This window comes from Durotheca rogersii (assembly GCF_024521655.1).
Source record: "Durotheca rogersii strain YMJ 92031201 chromosome Unknown GGS23scaffold_13, whole genome shotgun sequence".
Classification (NCBI taxonomy): domain Eukaryota; kingdom Fungi; phylum Ascomycota; class Sordariomycetes; order Xylariales; family Xylariaceae; genus Durotheca; species Durotheca rogersii.
Genome location: NW_026251244.1, coordinates 647,888 through 665,268, shown reverse-complemented (window position 1 = coordinate 665,268; position 17,381 = coordinate 647,888). Strand labels below are relative to the sequence as shown.

General features: G+C 54.6%; 2 protein-coding genes across 2 annotated transcripts; one reads left to right on the top strand and one right to left on the bottom strand.

Annotated features, from left to right (window-relative positions):
• Positions 1-26: 26 nt before the first annotated feature.
• GGS23DRAFT_572377 (uncharacterized protein) lies at positions 27-1,845 on the top strand. Its single transcript, XM_051516622.1, has 2 exons — positions 27-525; positions 580-1,845. Exon 2 carries the CDS (start codon positions 649-651, stop codon positions 1,102-1,104), a length of 456 nt encoding a protein of 151 aa, XP_051371148.1. The 5' UTR covers positions 27-525; positions 580-648; the 3' UTR covers positions 1,105-1,845.
• On the bottom strand, positions 1,675-15,429 carry GGS23DRAFT_610619 (uncharacterized protein; the record flags this gene model as incomplete). The annotated part of the gene is made up of 4 exons (XM_051520342.1): positions 14,889-15,429; positions 14,167-14,837; positions 10,657-14,112; positions 1,675-10,602 (listed from the first exon to the last, which is right to left on the bottom strand). Exons 1-4 carry the CDS (start codon positions 15,112-15,114, stop codon positions 1,675-1,677), a joined length of 13,281 nt encoding a protein of 4,426 aa, XP_051371147.1. The 5' UTR covers positions 15,115-15,429.
• Positions 15,430-17,381: the final 1,952 nt, after the last annotated feature.

Below are 17,381 nucleotides of genomic sequence, written 5' to 3'. Positions count from 1 at the left end.
TATACCGAAGTAGGTACCTATAGAACCCTCACGTGACCACACCGTTTGCTGCCTAAATGGCAAGGTTTTTCTCGTGAAGTCGCAAAAACAAACCTAGATCTTTTCTCGTCAATTTCCTTTTCCCTCTTCTTGGTGATTCTTTTGGCTGGTGTCCCAATTTTCTGCGCGGCCTACACAGCGACTCTCGAGCTCGAGTTGCTGAGCCTCGCCGTCGATTTCGTCCCTTCTAAATCCCCGTACTAGACAACAGCTTACCCCACTAAGCACATCATCATCTAGAGGGGCACCGCGTCGGGACCGCGTCGTGCCCGTCCGACCTGTTCTGCCCGTCGAGCTCTACAGGGCGTCGCCGAGCTGCCTCTCTCAATTATTATCACACGTGCAGAATGAGCAAAACCCCAGACGTTCTGTGAAGATGGCCAGCTTTCATGGCGAGTATCCGCCTGATTACCTCGAGTCAGCTATCAGTACTTGTCGGCGTCACCATTCCCCACCCATTGGGGTTGTTTCACCATCCCGGCCCAAGTATGGAATCTCGATCGCATATTGCCGGATTAGCTATAGCTAACTATAAGCTAGCTTCTAGAGGAATTGCCGACAAGCAACCAGTCGTCGAGCCTGGCACAGCTTCCCACCGAGATTCTGCTCATGATATTCGACCTTGGTGACCCCCTGGCTAATGTCTGCCTGGCGTTGGCTTGTAAGCGCCTCCTTCACGTCTCGAGCATGTTGAACTTAAGCATCCCCTCTGCCATCAAGCATCGGGATCTTTCCCCACCGCAGGACTGCATAGCAATGCGCTCGCTCGTACATCTTATCTGTCCGGTCAACGCGAGAGGCCAGCCCGTCAGAACACTAGCAGTCTGCTGTTACTGCTGTCGATACCGGACGACGAAGAAGAGCCACTGGAAGAAGATCATAAAAGAGAAGTTCCCGGGTAACCGCTTGATGCTGGAGGTCGTGGCCTATCGGATCAGTAGCTGGGCACAGCGTGATTCCATCCAGTGCCCGGAGTGTTCATGCCTCGAGGAGCTGCGGTCCGGGACATACTCTCTAAGGAAGAAATGGTCGCTAACATTGCGATACGCCTCGATGGTATCGTGATGACCATGGGGGGCCGTAGATTTACAATCATCCCACGAACGTGGAATCCTTTGTTGGCTTCCTTCCTATCCCTCTGCTTTTTTAGCTAGAGAATGCCTCGACGGTCAAACATAATGAAATAAACCCGACTAAGAAGAGAGGCTAATTGACGTGTATTGGCGATGCCGCGACTAGGGATTCTGGTTGCTTACTCCGTTTTCGGTGGTGCATAATAGGGGCAAATTCAAGGGCGCCGGACCTCTTCCATCAAGCACACACGCCATCCGTGTTCACGATCTTTAATCCTCACCTAGGAACCCGAAATGTTCGGTCATTCAGCGTATGATTTTCTCTAGTTACATGTTACTCGTATACTATTATGTACTACCCTAGGTGTGCCCCCTTTTGATCCGTATATCCAGTCGCGAATTCAGAATTGTCACCTCCCATCGTCACCCTTCCCAGCCAGAATGTCTCCGTGTCTATTAAGATAAAAATGAGAAGCCGAAAGGCTATGAAATCTCCTGAACCATTGGAATATCCCCCTCCCCCCCTAACAAAAACTCGTATTGCCCATTATGTGTTTAACTTTCAAGCCCCAAATCCGTCCAAACCCTCAATCTCCCCGTCCTCCTCAGCAGCCAGCATCTCTACATTCTGGCAGAACATCTCCATCATGGTAGCGACAGCGTCCCGCGAGATCACCGACCCCGCGAAGACGAAGTCCACCCGCGCGCGTTCGCCGGCTGGCCCTTCGGGCATGACCGCGAGCTGGACGTCCGCCGCGTCCCACGGTCGCGCCGCGGCACCGATGCGGCACTCGGCGCCGCGCCAGGCGCCCATCTCGCCGCGCTCGAAGGTCTGCGCCGCGTCGAGGTTGTTGTAGAGGAGCAGGCTGCCGAACCTCAGCGGCGCGGCCTTGTCGTCGGTGTCGCTGCCGCCGGCCCACCCCGCGTCGCAGCACTTCGCGACGAGCTGCTCCGTCTCGAGGTGCTCGTGCCGGAGGCCCGCGAGGCGGTCGTCCTCGACTGCCGCCAGCAGCTCGTGGCGCGTCGCCGCGCCGCGCCCCAGCCGCACCCGCACTGGCACCGTGTTGACCGTCGGGCCGCACACCGAGAGCGCCCCCGCCAGCGGCACGTCGCGGCTGGCCGCCACGCGCGCAAACACGACGTCGGCAGTACCTGACAGGCGCCCAAGCACCAGCGCCCACGCCGCGTGCAGCACCGTCTCCAGCGCGTACTTGCTGTAGCCAGCGCCGGCGACAGAGAACGAACGTGTTAGGTGCTGGTCGACGTTGGCGGCGGCAGCGCTCGTGCGGCGGACCAGTCGCGTCATCCGCGACCCCCGCAGGTGCTCGCGCCAGTATGCCTCGGTGTCGCCCGCGGCCACCAGACGCCGTCGCGCGTGCAGGTGCGCCGCAAAGCTCGGCGGCGCCGCGGGCAGTGGCTGGCCCTCGTATGCCACACGGAGGTCTTCTAGTATGAGTGGCATGCTGATCCCGTCGTACAGGGCGTGCGGGATGCGAACGACCAGGCGGCTCTCGTCGGCGGGTCCGGACACGAAGCTGAACCGCAGGCCGTGCCGCCCGTGCCGCTCGGGCTCGTGCTGGCTCCTGGCGAGAATGGCGGCAGTGGTGGTCTCGATGGTTTGGTCGGCGTCGGCGTAGACGTCGATCCATTGCGGTGTGTGCTGGCGGAAGACGACTTGCATTAGCTTCTCGCCGTGCGGGACGAATACTGTACGCAGGATGCTGTGACGGGCTACGATGACTGAGCACGCCGCCTTCAACTTGTAGGCGTCGACGGGCCCGCGGAAGTCCAACCACACGTGGTTGATGCTGCCGCCGTGCTGCGAAGTGGCCGATGTGTTCATGCCCTTCTGCGTGGACGTCGCCTCAATGATGTCTTCGATCTCGTCCTGGCCCGCTCCAACGGCCTCCCGGAGGAACTGGTCGATTCCGGCTTCCGGGCTGAACGTCATGAATGGTTGGTACTCGTACTCAGACACCTCGGCGGTCTCGGTGAGCGGCCGGCACGCCGCGGCCACGTCGGCGAAGCGCGACCGCTTCATGATGTCAGCGACGCTGAGCGCGATGCCGGCGCGGCGTGCCTTCGACGACAGTTTCATCGCTGTGATCGAGTCGCCGCCCAGCTCGGCAAACGTGATATCGTCTGTGATCTGGCTAACCCCGACATCCAGCACCCGGGCCCACAGGGACACCAGGATCTGCTTCGTAGAGCCCTTAGGTTGCGCTGCTTCTTCCGGCGATTCTGGAATCGGTATCGCGCTTGGGGTATCCTCTGGTTCGACTATCTTCAGGGTCTCTCCGTCGGGGTCATCTGGGATGTAGTAATCCACGCTGCCAATCGCAATATCGGCATCGCCGCAGAGCTGTTGCAACACGCGGTCGAATCGGCCGAGGAGACATTTGGCCCACCGCTGGCTTACGACTCTCGAGTCGAACACGATACTGGCGTCGATGCTGGAGTCGGGGAGCATTTGGCAGAGCAGGATGGTGCCGTAATTGGTAAAGCCGGACACGAGCTTCGAGTCATTCCCGCGCAGGAAGAAGTTCTCCGAGCTGTCATCGCTGCTGGCGGGCTGGACGACGAGCAGGCTGCCGAATTCGCAGGCGGCCCGCGTGCTGGCGCTGATCTGCCGTATGCGCTGCAGCCCGAAGTGCTGCATCGGGCTCATGCTGACGCTCTGCGCTGTGTCGAGCAGCTCAGACACCGACCTGGCGCCGTTGAGACGGAATCGCATAGGGATCGTGGCAAAGGTCGGGCCGATTATGTCTTGAACGCCGTCGAGCGGCACTGTTCTGCCCGAGAGCGTGGCCCCGAATACGGCATCTTCGGAAGCCGTGTAGTGGCCTACGAGTAGGGCCCAAGCGGCCTGTATAATGGTAGTTGTAGTGTGAGCGTGGGTTTTCGGCCTGTCTAGACGGATGCGGCGGCTCTCGTGAGCCTCGGGTAGGGGTTCAATATGTTTTGACGTTGGCGGGAAAGGGGCTGGGTTTGCGCCTTCGAGGTATGAGCGCCAGAAGTCCTCGGATGCCTTGGAGTCAAGAGTCTTGTGAAGGTAATGAATGAATCGGTTGTAAGGTTGTGCCGGACTCAAGGGCAAACCCTGGTAATGTGCGTAGAGTCGATCGAGGAGCATGCCCCAGGACCAACCATCGAAAAGGGCATGGTGTACGAAGAGGACGAGGTAGCTTGTGTTTCCTTCAGTCACGATACTGGCCTTGGCGAGCCTCTGTCCGGGTAGCATGACGTCTTTCCGTGCGTGCACGAGGTACTCGTCAAGGCTTCTCGCTGATCCGACCTCGGTATCAGCGTTCTTCTCGACGACAACTTGTAGACATCCCCATTTGTCCGTTTGGACGATACGAGTACGGAGAATAGGGGTGGCTGTGACAAGGGACACCCAGGCCGCTTTAGCCGCCTCCGCGTCCGGTACAGGGACGATATATTCTGCGATGTAGGCGCCTCTCTCCATGTTAGACAAAGCCATGAGCCCCTCTTGAAGAGGTGTGCTTGGATATACATCCTCGATCAGCTCCCTCTCGATGTGACAATATGCGGCTACTTCCGCGACCGCCTCGTCCACGTTGTCGCCGATGATAGAGAATGGTGGAAGAACGACCTCAGACTTCGGACGGAATTTCGCGACCTCTGAGATCCTTGATATGATGGCGTTGTCGAATATGTCTCTGACGGTGAGTATGATGCCTTGGTGTCGAGCTGCCGCGACTAGTTTCATCGCATCTAGGGAGTCGCCTCCGAGGTTGAGGAAGTTATCATCCCCAATCATACCTTCAAGACCAAGGATTGATTCGCATAGCGGGAGAAGGCAGCGTTCTATCTCGGCAGAATCTGCATTACCGGTTTTGGTCAAATCCTCGGCGACATTTTCTAGGATGAAGGCGGTTGCAAGGTCAGCTTCCTTTGTCGAGTCGGTGTTGTCGCTGGTTGGTGAATGGAAGCGACGCATCGGAACAAACGTGCTGGGCACCATGAATGAGGGCAACACGCGTTTAAGCCTGTCTCCGACGGTTCGCAGTAACACTTCCGAGGACTTCTGCGCCGATTCGTTGTCCGTCTGTCCGAGCTCCCACGCCACGGAGGCGATAAGTGAGTCCCTTCCCGACCCATCGCCTCCTTTGACCACTTGGATGGAGACGTCCATATTCCGTAAGAATTTGCTCGCGAGCTGCTCGATATCTCTGGCAATAAAACGACGGCCGTTGGATTCTACGAGTGTCGACTTTGGGCCGATGATCTCTAATGACCCGTCACAGTTGAACCGAGCAAGTTGGCCAGTCCTGATCGTATGTCTGTTGCGGAGGCCAAATCTCTCAAGCCACCTCGGGGTGCTTGCGATCCCGTTCTTGTACGGCTCTACGCGCTCTTCGACCACGAGCTCTCCAACCACCCCGGTGGGAGCAAGCCAGTCGTCGTAGCGCAAGTCGACAACCCAGGCTGACGGGCAATTGGCTTGGTCTCTCGCGAGAGCATTCCTACCCCAGCCGTAGAGTCTATCATAATCTTGCCGCGTCAATAGCTCCATCCGCGCGACAGGCTTGAGTGCGATGTCCACTGAGACCAATTGTTGCAGGACATTGTCGAGCTGCTGAAGCATCCAGTCCATCTGGCGCGGCTCGATGACGCTGGTGTCGTGTGTTGCCGTGAGCCGGATATCGGACTCCGTGAAAGCGCACTCCAAGGCGAGCGGGTAATTGTGAAAGTCAGCCGCGTCACTTGTGAGAGAGAGCGCTCTCCGCAGGTCGAATTCGGCAAGACATTCTGTTTCTTGAGGGAAGATTGTGAGTAGCGAGCGGAAGTCGCACGCCTGTCTAGCATCGTCGCTAACTTCCCGGATGTTCTGCAGCCCTCGATGGCAATGGGGTATTAATTCATTAGTTGCGCTTTGGACCTGGTAGAGCAGGCTGGTTAGTGTCTGTGTGCGGTCGAGGCGGATAAATAGGGGCACGGTGGTGATCACGGGTCCGGGCATGCGGTCGATGTCTGGTACCGGGACGAGGCGCCCCGACTGCACAACTCCAAGTACCACGTCGTCGGAACCCGAATACCTAGCCAGTACGAATGCCCAGGCCGTCTGAAGTAAGCTTGCCATGGTGATACCGGCCGGTTTCTTTCGCCCCAGGATGACTCGTCTTTCAACCACGTGGTTGGCTTGGGATGCGTGGTCTAGTGACAACACCAGAGGAAACGGCATCGACTTAGAACCGGCCAGGGTCCTCTTCCAAAACTCATCGGATCCATCTGTGTCGAGTTTGGTTAAATACTCTACGAATCTGTTAAACTTAGGCGGCTCCTCCATATATTTCCCGGTATGAGCGTTGTGGACAGCTTCCGACAGCAGAGCAACGGTGGCGCCATCGTAAATGGCATGATGGGCAGTCCATATGAATTTCACATCGTTTCCGGTGACGACGATTCCGTATCTAGTCAAGGAATCTCCGAAGCCCATCGGTTTGTCTTGGTCTTCCTTGATGTAGTCGTCTATGTTCGTGCTTGTTCTCCAGTCGATCGATGGTAGTGAGGGTTTCAATACGACCTGGACCATTCCGGCGGTTCCGAGATGGACGATTCTCGTGCGGAGTATCGGATGAGACGTGACGACAGATTCCCATGCGGCCTTGTAGCTTTCGATATCGCGAAGCTTCATATCCACTACCAGTCGTGCGATGTATGCGCCGGGGCGTGAGCTTGACGTCGCCATGAGCCCTTCCTGTAGTGGCGTGCAGGGGTACATGTCCTCTATACTGTCTATTAGCACAGATATATCGGCGGCAGCCAAGGGGAGGAACTCGTCCCGGGGTGTGGAAGTTGGAAGTAGTGAGAAAGGTGGGATCTGGGTTTTCTCCCCGGGCCCATCAAGAACGGCCATGCAGACGGCCATGTCTCTCAGTATCGGATTATGAAGAATGTCGGGCACTTGGAGCGCGTAGCCCTGTCGCCGGGCAATCCCCGAAAGCTGCATGGCCGTGATAGAATCCCCGCCCAATTCTATGAAGTTGTTCGATGATCCAATACTCTCTGGCTCTTTGTGTTCCAGCAGTTCAGCCCAGAATATCCGCAGTTGAATTTCCATCGGTGTCAGGGGCGCAATGTCGGGTGAGCTGCCGCGAGTTGATACGGGGCCGGGGGTACTAGATGGGGAGGCGGAGCTCATCGAGCCAATATTTCCGACCACCAGATCTCCCCTATCGTCAACAAGGCTTCGCGTGATGTAGTCGAACTGGTCCATCAGCTGCTCAACGTGGGAAGATTCAAGGGCCGCCGACGCGTATGTGACATCTACCTTGACGGTACTTTTATCGACCAAGGTGCAAACGATATTCAGAGGGTACGAAAAGGAGCCGTAAACGTCAACGGCGTTGGACTGGACCTTGTATGGCATGCTAGCTTCCAACGGTGGCTGAACAACAAGCAGACTGCCAAATGACGAGGCCCTGGCCGCATCTGGCGAGAGTGCGCGAATGTTCCGTGGGGATAGCACCTCGTGTGGAATCATGGCAAATGCCTGTTTCTGGACTCGCAGGAGAACTTCGCGTGCTAGTTCACCGGAACTGAATGTCACTCGCACAGGAGTAGCGGTGATGGTAGGCCCCATGACCGTGTCGGCGCCATCCAGCGGCGCATTCCTGCCGCTCACAATGCCTCCGAACACAATATCCTCTGCCTCGTCGTTACATGTGGCGATCGTCAACGCCCAAGCTACTCGTAGAATAGTCGTTAGAGTGACTTCTATTTCGCTCTGTTCCGGGAGATGTATTTGGAAGTCCAGTGTGCTGTCTGCCTTGGCCCCAGCTCGGACAGGGGGGTAAGAAGAGGGTGAAGCGCCGGCCAGGTAGGACCTCCAAAATTCCATCGCAGCTCTAGAATCCTGAACTTCGTTGGCGTATTTGACGTAATTTTTGAAGGGTATTGTCTTGGGTACCTGCGTATTTCCGCTGTAGAGATCGTGGACTCTCTGTAGTAACGCGCTAAGCGAGAATCCATCGTACAGGCTGTGATGGGCCACCCAGACGAAGTACCGAGCTTTCAAATTACTGTCGTGGATTATTGCGACCACATTGACGGACTCCCCTGGTGTGTACGCAATGTTCTCTAGGTGAGACTGCAAATCGTCGCCGTACTCCCAGTTCACCGAGACTCCACGCATAACGACCTGCATCGGGCGAGGCGGCCTCGTTTGCACAGACTGGAAGATGCGTGTACGTAGGATATGATATTGCTCGACACACCTTTCCCAAGCTGCGCGAAACCTCGGGAGGCTAAAGTCAGGATCCGAAGGAAGTTCGACCACATGCTGAGCCACGTAAGCCAAAGGGTTCTTGGATGATTCTACAATAAGGGCCTCTTGCATAGGCGTAGCCGGGTATATGTCTTCGATTTCATCTTCTGACTGTAGATTGAAGGCTTTGACGGCCTCCGTTCGGATCAATTCCACGTGGTCCTTTAGAAGACCGAATGGCGGTATATCAGTCGTCGTGGATGCCTCCTGTGCGATAGGAACCAGTGTCTTCTCCATGTCACGCAACACAGGGTTCTTCAAAGCTGAGGCGACGGTGAGGCGAAGGCCCTCGGCTCTCGTAGCAGCCACCAGTCTCATCGCTAATATCGAATTTCCGCCGAGCTGGTAGAAGTTATCGCTCAGTTTTATCTGGGAAGACTCAAGTTTGAGCACTGATGCGACGGCCTTGATAAGCTTGTGATCCTGCAAAGGCTCGTCGGCCCGTTTCGCCATTCTCTTCAGGCGCTGCTCTTCCCTGAGTCTCGTCGCCATTACTTGCAGCGACTTTCTGTCCAGCTTTCCCGAAGACAGTCGTGGAAAGGAATCAGAGGTTAGTAGGATTATTGACGGAACCATAAATCGTGGTAGGCGCTCGGGAAGCTCGGCTTGTAGTAGTGAGACGGTTGAGGAGGCGTGTTGGTCGGAAACACTTCCTACCTCGACGAGGAGAGCAAGCAGGGAATTTACCGTGACAGCTGCAACTGGTGTGCGATATTCGAGGGCAAGCGAAGCCTGATGCTCTACCTCCGACAACTCGATACGTTGGCCCCTAATCTTTACTTGCGAATCCTTGCGGCCGACGAATTGGAGGCTACCATCCGTTTTCATCCGCACCAAGTCACCGGTGCGGTAGAACCGACAGGTTTTACCAGGTTCCAACCAGTTCTCGTGGTAAACGAAGCTCTCAGCAGTTTGCTTTTCGGCGTTCAGGTATCCGCGGGCCAGGCTAGGGCCCTCGAGCCACAGTTCGCCAGCCGCCCCGATAGGGACGAGGTTCAGTGACTCCGCATCAACTACCCAGGCTCGGCAACAGAAGCTCTGTCCGATACATAGCCTATCCGAATCCGTACTGAGGTCCATCTGGAAAGTGGCAAATACGGCGGTCTCCGTCGGTCCGTACGCTTCGATGAGACGCACGGCGGGCGCCCAGGTGCTGAGGACGCTCTGGGGGATCACCTCGCCGCCTGTCACGACGGTGCGGATGCTGGGTATCTTATGGGGCTGCATTAAGCCTAGCATCGCAGGCGTCATGAACATGGTATTGGGGGAAAGGCTGCCTATCGCACCCTCGACGTCGTCCATACGCTGTTCCTCAGATATCTGGCATACGCGGCCTCCCGAAATAAGCGTGCTCCATATCTCGAAAATGCTGGCGTCAAATGTATAAGCCGAGAATTGCAACACACACGACTGCTCATCGAGACCGAGCATTTGGCAATACTGGGCAGAGCTGGCCAGTATCTGTGAGTGCTGCATCATAATTCCTTTAGGCTCCCCCGTCGAGCCTGAGGTGAACATGACATATGCCAAATTTTCAGGGCTGACAGCCGCCTGAAAACTCCGCTCGGGAAGATTTAGTATAAACTCAAGTGATAATACGACCTGAGTTGTGTGATCCTGTAGCCGGTGAGCCGTCTTCGGGCTTGCAATTACAAGGCTCGCCGAGAGGTCCCCTATGAGCTTCAGCATCCGTGCGAGCGGCGCTTCCGGATCGAAGGGGACGAATGCTCCCCCGGCCTTCAGTACGGAGAGCATGCCAACAATAGTCCAAACAGACTTCTCCATACACACCGGGACCTTGGACTCGGGGCGAACGCCTAGGTGATGAAGGTGACCCGCGAGCTTGGAAGACAAACAGTCGAGCTCCTCGTATGTCAACTTGCCGTCCCAGCCATCGACAGCTAGCGATTTCGGCTGCTTCATGCTAACATCCTTGACAAGTTGGTGGATGCAAGCATTGACGGGAGCACACGAGTTTAGTCTTGCGTTCCATCGGCCTAGACGAGACCAATCTCTCTCACTGATGACATTCAGGTTCTTGACAGTCGAGTCTGGGTTCCTAATCATGGTTTGCACCACCGTTGACAATGTGGCTGCAATGTTACTCGCCTGCTCCGTCGACAACTTAGAGGTCCAATGTTGGATTGAAAGCTCGATGCTCGAGTTGCTAACGTAGGCCAGGAATGTCGCCGCAAACTAGGTGTAACCATTAGTATGTCACCCCACGTCTCTGTATTAGGGGATATATACCTCTGTCGGATCAATTTCGCGGGTTATCTTGATGTCTATGCTGCTGTCATGGTGGATGGGAGCCAACTTCTGCAGCGACATGGCCGTATTGAACAGTCCAGTCCGTGGTGCGTCCTTCATGTCTACCACATTCATTATGTCGGCAAGAGAGCACTCGTTATGGGCCATTTGCTCTATGCTATCGCTCTGCACACTTTCCAGCACCCTCAGAATTGTCGAATCAGGGCCGATTTTGACAGAGAACGGCTGTATATTACTGAACACGCCGACCGTCTTCTCGTGCTCCTCGCCTCGGGTGGTGCTCAGCGACCCGAACACGGGGCTGGTTGATCCCGTATACCAATGCAATACGATAGCCCAGGCTGTCTTAAGCAGGTCTGAGACCGTAATACCGTTCTTTCGGCAGAAGTTCATCGTCTGCATTGAATCAAGTGTGGGCACATGGGCGACTTCCAGTCGCCCCTTTTTCGAATCGCCCGACTCCGGAAGAATACAAGGGTGGCAGCCAGACAAGTGCCGCCTCCAGTAATCCAGGGAATGGTTTGGGGAATGACTCGAGGTATGCTTGATGTAGAGGCTGTATAATGGGTGCGGCTCAAGGGTGAGGATCCTAGGACTATCGTAGGCTCGCTGAAGGTCTCGCAACAGGGTTGCAGTAGAGTTCCCGTCGATCAAAACATGGCTGATATCCAAGCGTAAGAGGAGATGCGAAGGAGATTCAAATCTCAAGAATAGATGGTGCTGGGGTCTATTCAAGGGCCAAGAGGCAACAAACTGCTCCTCAAGACGGTCATCAACCTGCGTGATGGCCGCTTCAGATCGGCGTAGCACCACTTGATCAAAACTCCCGTCGCCCCTGACGCTTTCCATCAACAACGTTCTCAGCGCAGCGTGGTGGTCTACCACAGCTTGCCAAGCACTTTTAAGACGACCAACATCAATAGGTGCACTGTTCGACCTGATTTCCAGATAGAGCTGAGACAGGTAGCTCCCTCTTTCAGTGACACGACTGATGAGCATGCCGTTCTGCATCGGAGAACACGGGTAAATATCCTCGACATCCTCTATCCGAAGTTCCATCGTTGACAATGCATTCTGGATATCAGCTGACGAAGGTGCCCCTAGGAGTGGGAAGTCGCGCCAGGAGGGATTCAGATGGGAGGTTGTCACTTGAAGAGTCCGCTGACACTCTTCGATCCACAAGCTAATACGATCTTGGTGTTGCATCCTTTTGTTGAAGGTGAACGACAACTTAATATGCCCGTGGTGGACATTGCCCAATACTTCGATGAGGCCGAACCGCGGCAACGATTCTCCAAATCCGTCCAGGTTCATAAGTGTGTGTTCTGTCACTTCGGAGAAGAGGCTGCCCTGGCGCTCGAGTTGCTGGTAAATGCCGGCATAGTTGAACGTCACCTCCATGGAGGAGTATTTGATGCCGCTCTGGTCTCGCTTCTGGCTGTAAAGGTTGGCCGCGAACTGAGCCAACCCGTTATCGGAAAACTTCGCACGTTGGCTTTTCACTTGCCGAAGCGCTTCCAAGGGGTCGTTACAATCTCCGCGAGATAGTATTATCGGAAGGATAGTTGTAAACCAGCCCATTGTCGAGGACAAATCTATGCTATCGTCCCAGAACGGCTCTCGGCCATGCCCTTCCACAAAGAATGGTGGTAACTGTCTCTCGTAGAAGATCTTCTGAAAAGAATACATAACCGCGGAGAGTATCATATCGACTACCTCGACCTGGAGGGCGTCTTTATGTGCTGAACTTAGTATCTCGGACGAAAGTGCTTTATCCAATACGATCGTCTTAGTGACCGAATCCCCATACGTATTTGGCGTCCCTTGCATACCCCAAAAGTTGTAGTCGGGCATGGATGGTGCAGATGACTGCTGTTGGGAATGTGAATGTCGAATCTGCCTCTCCTGTTCTCGGCACCAATTTTGAAAAGGATAACTTTTTGGAGATACTATCTTTCCCGTCTGGATATACTCTTCAAGCTGTTGTAGGATGATGCGCCAAGATACGAAGTCGGTGACGAGGTGGTGAGCGCATATGAATAGGAGACGAACTTGTTCCTGCCGAGTTGTTATGAGATCGACGCGAAGGAGAGGGCCGTCCTTAATGCTGATGCTTCTCTGGGACTTTCTTATAATTGGCATCGGATCTGATCTCAAGTTGTCGAGCTCGTGAGTAGTTATGCGGTAAGACCCCGAAACATCGGTTGAGACGTATTGAAGCCAACTACCCGGCTTCCATTCAAGGAACCTGGCTCGTAGCATGGCATTCCTTGATACTACTGCGCCAACAGCGCTTTCAATAGCATCTTGTTCGATCGTACGATTAATACGAAGCAGGAAACTGATGTTGTTGTGATTGTTGCCCTCGGGTGACAGCGCAAAGAATAGCCGTTGAATCGGGGATAAACCGAAGGGCTCCTCCACGTATTCTTCTTCTTCTGCCTCAACCCTCTGCGTATTCGGTTTAACCATCATGTCAGAGGCTAGAGCTTCGATAGTCTTCCGTTGAAGAATACGCTGTGCTGTAACCCGTAAACCATCCGTGGCGGCCTGCGATACAACTTGCATCGCGGAGATGGAGTCGCCGCCAAGGGTCTGGAAGATGCTAGTCCGATCGATGTCCGCCTCTCTCACATTCAATACTCTGCTCCAAATCTTTCGGAGTTTCTGCTCGACTTGACTGAGAGCAGAGCGCTTAGGCCCCGGCAATTCCGTCTGGTTTTGTCTCCCTGAGAAATGAGCTTCACCTAAAGCTCGGAGGGCCTTGCGGTCAATCTTGCCATTGATAGAGATTGGGATGCGCCGGACAGGTACAAACGAAGCGGGCATCATATAATTGGGAAGAACATTATTGACCTGCTTCGCTAAGGGACCCATTTCTGAGTCCAGTAGTCGCCTGTTAGCCGCGTCATCATTATCAGTCCAGTCGAGGTTCAGGGCAACAAAGCCAACTAGAATGCCACGGTAGCCGCCGCTGGTTTTCCTTTTCACCAGTTCGACCACGAGATCTCGCGCGGAATTCATCACGCGCTTGAATTGGTGTTCGATTTCCCCCAATTCGATCCGCTGGCCATTAACCTTGACTTGCTCGTCCTTTCTGCCAGCAAAGGCAAAGCTGCCGTCCGCTTCTTCGACGACAAGATCGCCTGTCTTGTAAAAGCGAAGAGCTTGGACGTCGTGTTCCGCCGGGAAAAGTTGCGTGTGCCAAGTAGGCCTACTGATGAACGACTGCTGGGTCTTCTTTGGATCGTCCAAGTAGCCCCTAGCGACATGCGGCCCTTCGACGAGAAGCTCTCCGGCCTCTCCTTGTCGCATTCTCCTGTTGGGGTCGTCCGGGTCTACCACCCAACAACGTCCCACGACGGCCTTTCCTATGTTACTCCCACTCGAACCGCGAGGTATCGGTGGAGTGCATGTGGAAACCACGGAAGCCTCCTGTGCTTTTGCTCAGCTTGTTACTCTCATAAAATATCAGCACTCAAAACTTACAACTTGGCCGTAGGCATTCATCAACGTAATTCTGTCAGCCCATTTCTCCAGCACTCCTTGCGGTAAGGCTTCACCACCTTGGACAAGAGTCTTTAGGCTTTTCAGCCCGCCAACGGGCAACGTATCGATGAAGGATGCGGTCAGCAGCGCAAAGGTCGCGCCCATTTTCGTCACCGCAGCAGTAAAGGCGATGGAGTCCAGCCGATCCGATTCTGCGATGACGCATATTGTCCCACCGACGACGAGAGTCGTCAGCATCTCAGTAATAGACGCGTCAAAGTTATACGATGCGAACTGGAGAACGCGTGACGACGCGTCCATATGCATCGCGTGCGCATGTCCTACCGCCCCGGCACAGAATGAACCGTGCTCGACGACCACGCCCTTGGGTTGTCCTGTGCTCCCACTCGTGTACACCACGTATGCCGCACTGGTTGCCGTCACAGGTGGTAGCGGACCACTCTCAGCCAATTCCAGTTGGCCAAGGGCAAGCTTGTCTAAGCATAATGCTTGTACGCCCAGGTCAGCGATTCGGCCTTGCTGAGAACGCGAGGTGACGGCGACCTTCGCTTTGGATTTACGAATGATCGTCTCCAGTCTCTCGGTGGGATGAGCGGGGTCAAGGAGAACGAAAGCACCCCCTGCCCTGAGAACGGCAAGTATTGCGACCACTATTATCGCCTCTCGTTAGTAGAAATACAAAGCCGAGAGCCTGATCTTACCTGTCCATATCGACTTTTCGAAACAGATAGGCACTATAACTTCCGAGTGTACTCCATGTGACACTAGGTGGTATGCGAAGATCCGCGAATCATTATCGAGGGTATAGTACGACATGGAGTCGTTAGAAGAGCAGATCGCCTCTGCATCTGGGTGGCTGTGGATATGCCTTGCAATCAAATCAAGGATGGTGAGTCTGTAGACTACTGAGTCCGTATGGCTGGACATCTTGCTGGCGCGTACTTGAAAAATCTATTCTGAAAATCGGCGACTTTTGCTGAGCTATCACCATCATTAACACGCAAACAGGCGATTTCAGGCGAAACTTATCTATCGAATCGAGCTCGCAGAAACACAGACACATGCCACAAAGACACGGGTAATAAGACCTGAAGAGGTAGTAGCGAGTGCTAAGGAAACCGGCGGAGTCCTCTTGCGGCAAGAAACGAACCCGATCAGCATATCACATGGCTTCGTTCGACTATAAGCCACGACCGCTCGCCGTAAGGCCTCGCTTGGCAAGATCGATATCCCGGGCCAGAACGATACTCTATCCTTAGGCTGACGTCAAAAATCCATACTGTGTCTCATGCTGGGGCCGACACAAGACGCTCTACATCGATCTTTTTATTACGATAGAGGCCAAAAGGGGAAACTCGGTACTTTACACAGCATGGCATGGCCCCCGATTCATCCTTCACTGCCTAGTTTTCCCCTGATCAACTATAGCCGAGCACACCCAACTTCAATTTCTTCTGCATGTACGACATAAGCGAGTGCGTTGGCGACAGTATTGCTTGGGCAACGAAAGGGCCATGGACGACGCATCATGATGTGTTTACCATTCCAGCACTCACGAGACATATGCACTAGGGATATCCTGAACAAGGGGTATTTCATGGCAGAACGTATTCTGGCCCTTTTTGACGGATCAGGATCTCATTCTCGGCCTCACCGTGCATACTCTTATCCGATCGGGGCCTGGATTGGCAGTATTACATTGACAACATCGGGCATGAGGCCTTGATGACCCTTCAATATAACTTCTACCTCCTCTTCTCGTATTCCTGCAGATCTAGAACGTGGACATACGCGGATGATTCGGGCATCCTCAGGGCCAGGCACAGCTTTGACTTGGCATTGTGGCTGCAGCCAGGTGAAGGGATGGCGACCTATTAGATTTTCTAGGGCTCGGCTCCACCACAGACGAGTTGACAATCCCCGATTATTGGGGGTGAACTATGCACGGGATCGTTCCGGGCACATCCAGGCAGTGGATCGACAAGTCTTTATAGCAGACTGCTATGCGGTACAGCACAATTTGTCATATCCCATTCTCCATCGTCGGGCCCAGAGATACGCATGCTGTCTTGACTCAAACCAGGGATGTTAAGCGGCCTTGCGTTGACGATATACTAATATGTCAGTTTGAGGTTTGACGCCCGCAACTTCGCCTATCAGCACTCCCTTTTCAAGTGAAAACCATGCCGGCAGTTTGGCCACTGTACATGGGATGCTTCTGGGGAGAAACAAATTTTACCACCAGATCCCACACCAAAACTGGGGCCAATACCACCTACTTAACGCAGTGTGAGGGTCGAAAATCAGGTCCGTAGGACGACATACATGTGATTTGCCAGCAAAATAAACGAGCGGGAAATACTCGCCGACAACCGCGTCTTCACGTCCGGATTGGACGATCAGATGCTAGGCGGGAATAGAGCCACGGTAGATGCGAAATACGCGCACAATACAGGATCATGCAGCTCTACACGAGGAGCTGCCAGAGCCCCAACAGCTCGCCCGCCCACGCAACCATTGGTAGCCGCACCTGGATTCTAATCTTAAAGAAGACGGGTAATTCTGGCGTGATATCACGTCGTCTTACGAACGCTCCACTTCAACGAGTCCAGGCGGTAGTACAGATGGCAAGCGCAACAATTCCACCAATGTCGGGGGCGCGTCCGGGCAAATCCTTTACGTTGCATTCTAGATCTCGCTGTTGGGTATCCTCACTGTGTCTAGTAGACGCTAGCGCAGCCTCCTCAGCTCGAGTCTACCGACGGGGGCCGTCAATGTCGATAACCGCTCCCGCTACCAACAACGAAAGGGGGGGTGGAAGGGGGGAGGGGGGCGGGGGCCGCAAGTCCGCAGAGACACGGCAAGCTTACCCTTGGCTCCCCGAGGTTCAAACCCACCACCTAGGTTATCAAGGCATTCTTTACATTAATCCAACGCCGCAACGACCCGGAACGGAAGGCAGATGCCTCTCAGCAGACGTCTGTCTTGGAAAGATGAGGTAGAGGGCTTGGTAGTGTGACCAGACGGGCCACAAGTAAAAGGCTTGGCGTTACCGATACGAAATAAAGGGATAGGGCCAGTACAGGCAGGTAACGCATAGATTCATTTGGGTAGAAGCAGATCTGCTCAAACCAGGTCGCCAGCGCGCGGATGGGTACGGCTCTTGGCATTAGCAAGCACAACCACTCTCGGCG